At 46.7% G+C, this 9,730-nt stretch overlaps 1 protein-coding gene across 1 annotated transcript in view; it reads left to right on the forward strand.

The window, feature by feature from the left end:
* The window catches only part of LOC102309598 (chromaffin granule amine transporter), an 8,176-nt gene extending 1,109 nt beyond the window's left edge, over positions 1-7,067 (forward strand). Inside the window, exons 4-15 of the mRNA XM_005946769.2 lie at positions 66-149; positions 361-453; positions 861-950; positions 1,321-1,364; positions 2,228-2,288; positions 2,459-2,554; positions 3,124-3,202; positions 3,701-3,752; positions 4,526-4,589; positions 4,696-4,815; positions 4,890-5,023; positions 5,147-7,067. Coding sequence (XP_005946831.2) covers positions 66-149; positions 361-453; positions 861-950; positions 1,321-1,364; positions 2,228-2,288; positions 2,459-2,554; positions 3,124-3,202; positions 3,701-3,752; positions 4,526-4,589; positions 4,696-4,815; positions 4,890-5,023; positions 5,147-5,251 — 1,022 coding nt within the window. The 3' untranslated portion in view covers positions 5,252-7,067. The remainder of the gene's footprint in view (positions 1-65; positions 150-360; positions 454-860; positions 951-1,320; positions 1,365-2,227; positions 2,289-2,458; positions 2,555-3,123; positions 3,203-3,700; positions 3,753-4,525; positions 4,590-4,695; positions 4,816-4,889; positions 5,024-5,146) is intronic.
* The last annotated feature ends 2,663 nt before the right edge of the window (positions 7,068-9,730 follow it).

Here is a 9,730-nt window from a genome sequence, read left to right on the forward strand (position 1 = left end):
ACACACACACACACACACACAGGTGTGTTTTCTCTGAAGTGTGTGATCCTGTGTGTCTCTGTCAGTGTTTGCCTTCTCAGGGACGTACGCTCTGCTGTTCGTCGCTCGCTCTCTGCAGGGGATCGGCTCGTCCTTCTCTTCAGTGGCAGGTCGGCACAGAACACCTGAAGCAGCAGACAGTGTTTAACAGCACCTGTACATACACCTGTAGTCTCACCTGTACTCTCACCCATATGTTAAGTGAAGCAACCTCTTGCGGTCATGTGACTAAACTGTTAAATGTGGCCTGATCTAAAGGTGTGAACAGATGCGTTCGTGTTCAGGTGCTGGATGATGACATCATGTCTTCGTGTCATGCAGGTCTGGGCATGCTGGCCAGCGTGTACACGGATGATGAGGAGAGAGGCATCGCGATGGGCGTGGCACTGGGAGGACTGGCTATGGGAGTCCTGAGTGAGTCACAAACTCAAAAAAAGTGTCGCTACAAACCACGCGAGAACGTTCAGTCTGCCGATTGGCCGCGGCGACAGAAGTGGTGTATGAACGAGTCGCCCACCTGGAGAGTTTAGTTTCACAGCTCGCTGTTTGTCCACTCTCCCAGAATATGAAGCACACCTGGCTACAGGAAGCAGCTTAGCTCAGACTTGCAGCATACACCTGGTACCTGTGTCTGATCCAGGTTGCATCACGTTCACGCCATAAACTAACTGCTTCCCCAAAGGGTCTGGGCGCAGCTGATTGGTCCACAGCCGAGTGTCACTGCTGCACAAGTGAACTGGATGTTCACTGAATGTTGATTTGTCAGGTTTACATGATGCTGTTGTTTTAGCTCTTCATATAGTTTGTGTGTTGTGTTTCAGTCGGAGCGCCTTTCGGCAGCGTGATGTATGACTTTGTGGGGAAGAGCGCCCCCTTCCTGATCCTGGCCTTCCTGGCTGTGTTCGATGGAGGTAAACCTGGAGACGAGGCTGGTCCTAATGCAGGATGATGATGATGATGGGTGGAGCCCCTGTGGCGTCAGCACGTTTAGCTTTTTTTTTTTGTTTTAATGCCGTCGTCATCCTGATTTACCGGAGCCGCCCTCGTGTGGCCGTTAGAGGAACTGCAGCTTTTTCAGCACATTAAATCAAACACATTAAACACAGCGTGGTGCCCTTTTCATAAAATATGATCCCCTTCGAGACCAAATTGAAGTAAACAGGATGATGAGCTGCAGTTCAAAGTTCACAAATGTCCAGCTGACGTCACGGTGACCACGGCTTTGTTTAGACCAACCAAGGTCGCCAGCATCACTCCAGATTTTATGTGTGTGTGTTGCAGCGTTGCAGTTGTGCATCCTGCAGCCTTCAAAGATCTCTCCTGGGGTGAGTCCACTTTGAAATCCTCTCATCTGTTTATCGTGTCGAATGTCCCATTGTTCAATCGCGAAGGTCAAATGTAAATATGAGATGCATTAAAATAATCAAACTTTAACATCTTATTATTGATTGAAATAATTCAGAGCTTCATTATCAGATGATGAGTCAGTGTAACGATGTGTTCCTCCTAACAGCGCCATCAGGAAGAAGGAATCACAGACACAGAGTAAGCTGGGAACCATTAAAAAACTGTCAAAGTTTGAGCCAAAAGTGGAGAAAATTGGGGAAAACGTCTGGAACCAGTGGGAAAAAGTAAAAGGAGGAAACTGAACTCTTCTAGATCAACATGTTTCATGCACGTTAATCTAGATGTTCTGAAATTATAAGGACAGTAAAAAAAAATTTGATCCCAAAACATTGATTCTGTTCATCTGGATGTAGCGTTACATCCAGATGAACAGAATCAATGTTTTGGGATCCTTATCTGGATGACTGAACATCAGACATAAACATGTTTGACTTTTTCCTGGTTTCAGTGTCGCGTTTTTATTTCAAAACTGAAACAAATAAAAGGCAAAAACTGGGGGAAAAAACCCCAAACAAACCCAGAAACAAATGAAACAAAAACTTTGTGATGAAATCTGACAAACATTAAGAAATTTTCCACTGATTAAAATTTTCAGTGACTTAAATTTTTCAAAATAAAACATGTCGGCCGGTTTCTGAACTAATCTGAAGCAATTATACGGATCAAAAACATCTGTTTAAAGAGCCGACGGTTCTTCTGTGCCTGTTTGAATCGCAGCTGTTCTGGGTTCTCGTTGGTTCTGCATGTTGTCCAGCTTCAGCTCGTGGTTTTATGGTTTCAGAGTGTGGAGGGAACGCCGTTACTCACCCTGCTGAAGGATCCGTACATCCTCGTCAGTGCAGGTGAGGCGACTTCACCAGGTTTGTTTAGTAAAAACTGAACGTCTGCAGGTACGAGCAAATGTTCACATTAACATTTGTTTCTGCTCCACGTCTGCGCATGAAGGAGCAGCAGCAGGTGTGAAAGTCCTGATCGTGTTGTGACTCGTGTAAATCTCTGTGTGCGTCTGCAGGGTCTCTGTGCTTCGCCAACATGGGCGTGGCCATCCTGGAGCCCACTCTGCCCATCTGGATGATGCAGACGATGTGCTCCCCGAAATGGCAGCTGGGTACGTTTTTCTGCTCGGGTCCGTTTGTGCCGACGCTGTAACGCTTTTCCCCGAGCTGCTGCCGTCACAGTTGATTCTGATGGTGGGTCACGGCTCGGGTCACTGTGAGGGTCGGCCGGGCGCAGATGCTTTTCACTGGACATCCAGCCCGGCTGTTTCTGCTCTGACTTCACCACAGAAGCTCAAAAATGAGGTTTTCTGAAGGTGACCCAGGAGTTTCCAACATGAAGGCCACACCGAGTGTGCTCCTCAGTGTGTTCTGCGGTCATTGAGGTCGTTCTCCGTGAAGTCGCCCCCGGGGTGAGACGTTCAGCGCAGACTTTGACGTCATTCGTGAGAAACAGCCTGAGCTGGCCTGAAGAACCAGCACCATCTTCCCTCAGCACCAGTCTGTCTCAGCTCGGTCTCTCCGTGACTTCCCTCACATCCACTCAGCAGATATCCAGTTGAGGACTCGCTGGTTGGAGACATTAAAGGAGCTACCAGGACTTTGAGGAGCAGTTGCAGAACTAAGGTCTTTGTGACTGTACCTCATACGTTGACCCTAACAGGTGTGTGCTGTGTTGCAGGTATTGCCTTCCTCCCTGCCAGCGTGTCCTACCTGATAGGAACAAACCTGTTTGGTGTTCTGGCCAATAAGATGGGACGGTGAGTACTTCTGCATCTGACCACAGGAGAGGGTTTCTCAGGGTCAGGGGTCAGCCTCGGTCTGCAGAGACGTGAAACCTCTGCACAGGGTGAAGTATCAGACCTGGTGCTTAGACACCTTCAGACTCTGAGTGAGAGCTGACCTGGCAGAGCGTGTGTCAGCTCCAATAAAACACTTTCATCATAAGAAACTTTATCCCGGCTCTGTTCAGAGGAGCGTTTCAAAGTGTTTCACAGGGATTAATGAGGCAAAGGAAAACCATATCGGAGCTGATCAGCACCTCAGAGATTAAGCTTACTTCTCCGGTTTTTAAGCTTTACATTGATCCGATCCTGCTGACAGATCCCTCGGTCCACACCACGTTTCCTGGGAATCTGTCCAGCGGCTAAATCAGCAGATTAGCAGATTAACTCTTCAGATCCAGTTCAGACCTGACGCTGAAGCTTTCTGGTAAACCAGCAGCTGTAAGAGGCTGATGTCTGTTTGTGTGTCTCCAGGTGGCTGTGCTCCATGCTAGGGATGTTTATCGTTGGCATCAGTCTGCTGTGTGTGAGTACGACATCATCTCTTTGTTTATCCATCTTCCTATGATTCATCATCATCTGTCAGTCATCGATCCTTTCATCCACCCAAACACCAAACAGTAACCCATCCGTCCATCATTGGTTAATGTGGATCTGTGCAGCAGTGGGAGCAGGCGCTCCTCCTGATGCTCCGTCTGAACCCGGGGAGCCTCCCAGGAACCTGGTTTCCCAAAATAAGCTGGCATGCAGAGAAGAGCAGATTACATATTAGAGCCTCAAAGCTTCGAATGTTCCCATCGGGTGCTCTGTAAACTCTTCGTCTTCCACCGTGCACGCAGCATGAGCTTTCATAGATGACGAGTCAGTTTCTACCATCCACACCTGAGCGCACTTTTACTTTATTAGCCAGGTTACCTGTGCTGACGAGGATGCTGCCCAAACTAGCCCACCCTGCAGTGTTAGCACCATCACCTCACTTTAAGAAGGTCCTGAGGTCAAATCCACCAGCTTCCTCCCACAGCCCAACGACCTCCCTGTTAGGATAATTAGTGGTTCTAAATGGATCACAGGTGTGAATGATCACCTCGGCTCTGACCTGTACACCTGGAACAGGCCTGAGAACCACCTGTGATCCTGATCTAAGCAGGATAAAAACTGATGTTCATGTTCTGGGAAAGCCAACAGAACCCTCACTTCCTGTCATCCAACCAATCAGCATGATGAAAAGAGCCTTCATGTCAGGAAGCACACCTCGCGTTAAGCGTGATGTAACTGCGATGTTCCCTGTGTGTGTTTCAGGTTCCCTTTGCCACCAGTATCTACGGCCTGATTGGACCAAACGGCGGTCTGGGATTCGCGATAGGTGACGTGTGAAATGTGTAACGGCATGTTTGGTCCGCACATCTGCAGTGTTTTTACTGAAACCATGAAATCAGTGACACCCTCTCACCTGTCCTGTGGTGCTTCAGGTATGGTGGACTCCTCCATGATGGCCATTATGGGCTACCTGGTTGATATCCGCCACGCCTCCGTCTACGGCAGCGTCTACGCCATCGCTGACGTGGCGCTGTGCATGGGCTTCGCCATAGGTACCAACCTCACATTCGCACAGCAGAAAGGAAAAAGCCAATGATGATATTAAAATCTCCTCCTGTTGTTCCAGGGCCATCCACAGGTGGCGCTCTGGTCCAGGCCGTGGGCTTTCCCTGTCTCATGGTGTTCATCGGGGTCATCAACATCCTGTACGCGCCGCTCTGCTTCCTGTTACGTAACCCTGCTGTCCGAGAAGAGAAAATGGTAAATAAAGCTCAGGGGTGGAGAAGAGAGTGCAGGCAGGGTGGAGCGGGTGGAGACGAGTGCAGTGAGATTGATTGGTATTCACTCCTGCATCGTGTGTGTGTGTGTGTGTGTGTGTTGCAGGCGATCATTGATCAGGAGTGTGTGATGCACAGGAAAAGCTACAACACAGAGAGCCGTGAGTTTCCTCTGAGCGACTACAGCGAGGAGGAGGAGACGGAGGAGTGATGCGCACAAGCTCGCCAAAACGTCCACATCGTTATACGCCACCTTCGTGTCACCTTTGCACTTCCTGATCATCATTTAGTTGGTTTAGTTCATCAGTGATGTTTAGTTTAACTCTGACTCATGCTAAGCTACTGTGAGCGATCAGAATCAGCCGATGGTGGTTGAAGCGATCTGGATGTGAATTTCAGAATCTGTGTGTGCTGTTCTTGTGTTTCCTCCCACCTGCAGTCAAAGTGTTGAAACTGTACCTGTGTCTGACCTCTGACCTGTGTCACCATTAAAAGCTGCCCTAACCTGGAGAGCAGCTGCTCACCTGTGTGTGCTTACCTGTCCATCACAGTGTCAGGCTCACAGAACTCTGTGTGTGTTTTCATGCTTATCTTTCATTTCCTGACTTCTTGTTGCTCCTGAAAGGAACGCGGCGCTCCATCAGCTGGAAAGGCAAACAGGAAGTGTCTGTGCAGCTCTCAGCAGTTCACACGCAGCAGCGTTATCAGTGACAGCTCAGATGTTTTGTAGTTCAGGCAGGAGGACATGCTGTCACTGTAAGCTGCTGACTCGGGTTCAGGACGTGTGTGGACCTCGAAGCCAAAGGTGAGGTCGGCCTGCTCGCTCCACCTTTTACCTGAAATCATCTCCACAGCTTCACTCTGACACGCTAAGCCTCAACGTTTCCTCACATTTCAACTCAAATCAGTGAAAGGAAGAATAATGTGTGAAGAGACGCCTCACTGCGTTACACTGCGCCCTCACAGGCTTGTGTGTGTGTAATTACATGCTGCCACAGCAGATCACAGCTGCTTCAAAACATTTCCTCCTGCTTTGAAATCTGAATAAACTCATGCAGAGCTGATCCCTGTGTGTGTGCGCTCATCAAAGGCGTGTTTGACTCTGTTTCTGATGTGGTCGTGCGTGTGTAAACAGGCAGGAAGTGCTTCACCTCGGTGTCTCTGACCCTGATTGATGGTAAATAACAGAAGAAAACATTTCAAATGTGCTGCTAATGTCCCCACAAACACGCCGCGGCGTGCGCGGGTCTCTGGTCGTCCCTCGTGCGCTGACATGCTTCCTCAGAGTGAAGCGTGAGCTCACTGTGCAGTTATCTGAAACCTTTAATGACACTTCAGCTCGTTTAATGCGATGTTTCTGATGTTTCATTGAAACTAATCTGACATCTCATTAAGCACTTTAGCTTTTCCGGGCCCGCGTACGCTTCCAGCTTTCCCACCTATGATTGTCATCACAGCTCAATCAGCCAATAAACATTTATTCCCTGTGAATGAACGACGGTAACTCCACACCGAGATCTGACTCCAGCAGGCCGTGGGCAGAGAGGTGTGTCCCAACCAGCAGCTCTGTTTTCCCCATGTCCACACTCACATGACGCCTGAAGCTGGAAGCTGAGCAGATCTCATGTGACAGCTCAGGTCAGCTGATCCAGTTACCTTCCTTTTACAATCATCAGTTTCTACACATCTCACACCTCCAGTAAAATATGAACTCTGTATTTATTTTGTTGTGAAGTTTAGATGTTCTCCTCGTGTCTGGGTGGGCTCTCCAGCTTTCCAAACAGGTGTGTGTGTGTGTGCCTAGATTTAAATAGTGCTAATAAAAACAAATAAAAGCAAAGCAAATATTTCTTACATCTTGAATAACAGCGTGTACAGCAGGACATTCCTTTTTTTAATATTCATAACAAAATTATTTAGTTTGAATGAGCAGGGTCACAGCGAGGGAAACATAAAAATGCGATATAATAAGGTGCAAACAGACATTCAACAATAAAGTTTGAGTTTCTAACAAGCCTGAAAGTGAATATTTGGTGTGAGCAGCTCTCTGTCAGCTCTGTGAGGATCTTCAGTTCTCCAGACTTCCTGAAGGACAGTCGAAGCTCTTTGGCTGTTTCTGCCTTTTGTTGTGTTGTCTGTCAGAATGATCTCACACTGCTGCAGTCATGCTGAGCTCTGACAGACAGAAACTCTGTGTAAGGCCCAGGTGGACGATAGATAACAAGTAAGACTGGTTTCTGAGTTTCACAGCTGGGGTGGACGAGGCTGAGCATCAGGCTTTCAAATGAATTAAAAGTCTGTCTGGGTCTTTCATTAATTAATAGGCTGGTGTGAGAAATTGCTGCCACACCGCCCCCTCGGCCTGTGCTTCGAGGTTTCTGGTAGTTAGAATGACTCGGGGGTGTTGATTCATTTAAACTAACATAATCATCCTGCTGCAACCAGGTTTCTGTAAGGCAGAGTAAATCGATTTGTTGATCAATTATTAAGTCATGTACTAACAGAGACTTGGAGGAGAGAGACCTAGTATTTAATAATCCACATCTCACTGTTTTACTCTTTGGTTCAGATGTGGATACTGTATTGTTCTTTCTTTGTGATTGTTTATGTTTAAGTTGTTTGTTGCTGGTTTTTAGTTTGTTTTTTGTCTGTTTGGGAGCTGACACAGTCTCTATGGAGATGGGTTTTTGGGGGGTAGCAGGAGGAGAGAAGCTGCAGAGAGGCGTGTAAGACTCCAACTCTGCTTCCTGGTCCCAACTCTGGATAGTCATATTTTGGGGGGTTAATAAATTTGTCCATATTTCTCGAAATGAGAGCTGCTCCATCCAAAGTGGGATGGATGCCGTCTCTCCTAACAAGACCAGGTTTCCTCCAGAAGGTTTGCCAATTATCTATGAAGCCCACATCGTTTCTGGGACACCACTCAGACAGCCAGCAATTTAAGGAGAACATGCAGCTAAACATGTCACTCCTGGTCTGATTGGGGAGGGGACCAGAGAAAACTACAGAGTCCCACATTGTTTTGGCAAAGTTGCACACCGATTCAATATTGAGTTTATTGACCTCCGATTGGCGTAACCGGGTGTCATTACTGCCGATGTGAATTATGATTTTACTGAATTTATGTTTACCCTTAGCCAGCAGTTTTAAATTTCCTTCAATGTCGCCTGCTCTGGCCCCTGGAAGACAACTGGCTATGGTTCCAGTTTAATCGGTTTGATGGTTTCTGTTTCCTTTTCAAATGATGTTCAGTCACTGTGATCTAAGAGGTTTGACTCCACCAATGACCATTGATCCTTAAACCAGTCCAATCAATCTGTTTGATAAGCTCTGCTGGAAATCTCACATCACTTATATTCAACCCAACCTGTCTAAAACCATCTCAGGTTTGTCTAAATCATAGCACGCGATGAATCAAAAATAATTTTTCATTGAAATGAAAATCTGAGAATCTGACCTTGAATACAAGGAATCATAAAGAATTATGAATGTGTGTTTATTCACTGAGACCTTTACATTAGAAAGAGCTGCACCGGCCCACATGCTGCTGAGGATGTTTACTTTCACTTTTTAAAGACACACACAGGTCCATAGCAAATAAAATATATACATGCATAATACATAAGGAAGAAAATAAAATTTTAAAAAATCCCACAGTGTGACACAATAACATAAAGGCTAGGAGACCAGTGGCTCCATAACTTGAATAAAACCAAACTGAAGTTAGTGCAGAGAGGTTTCTGGAGTCCTTTACCCCACACATACAACTGTGCCTCGGCGTGACAGGGAGCCACTCCAACACTAACAAACATTTGCACTGCTCCACCTCGGCAACTTCAGCATCAACCTCATTCTATCATTATACACACTGCAGTGGGTTTCTGCATGCTGCTTTCTCTGCAGCTCTTCCACAGATGAGCAGTGTACCCTGGATTTGAAGAGTCCACACCTCCAAAAAAAACCCAGAATCCCCCGAAAATAGAAATTAAAGATCCAAACATGAACTCATTAATAATGAGTCATTGTTGTTGTTGATCACTTCAAGAATTCATTGCGACATGCTTGATGCAAGCAACCATGAGGTGAGTGGGAACATTTCTCCAAGTGGTGAAGACGGCTGAATGAAGGGCATCTACTGTCTGGAACTGTCTGAGAGTGCTCAGGAGGAACAACCTGGAGGAGAGGCTGCTGGTGACATTTTACAGAGCCACCATAGAGAGCATCCTAACGTACAGCATAACAACATGGTATGCAGGGTGCTCAGCTGCAGACAGGAAAGTACTGCAGAGGGTCATCAACACAGCCCAGAAGATCACTGGCTCCTCTCTGCCCAGCCTGGAGGTCACTGCAAACTCTCGGTACCTCAGCAGAGCTGGCAATATCATCAAGGACCACTCTCACCCCAGCAACCAACTGTTTGAACTATTACCGCCAGGCCGACGGTACAGGTCACATAAAACCAGGACAAACAGATTCAGGCATAGCTTCTTTCCCAGAGCTATCACCGTAGTAAATAAGCACAAAAACAACTGAACCTATTCCATACCGTCACTGTCATTATATTATGCTGCTATTCATACTGTCATTATATTATGCTGCTATTCATACTGTCATTATATTAATGCTGCTATCCTGTATATATTGTACATACTATTGTTTGAGTACTTACGATTGTTTTTTTGTACTTTTT

Source organism: Haplochromis burtoni, unplaced genomic scaffold (assembly GCF_018398535.1).
Source record: "Haplochromis burtoni strain Fernald_Lab_line unplaced genomic scaffold, NCSU_Asbu1 Contig_501, whole genome shotgun sequence".
NCBI lineage: Eukaryota > Metazoa > Chordata > Actinopteri > Cichliformes > Cichlidae > Haplochromis > Haplochromis burtoni.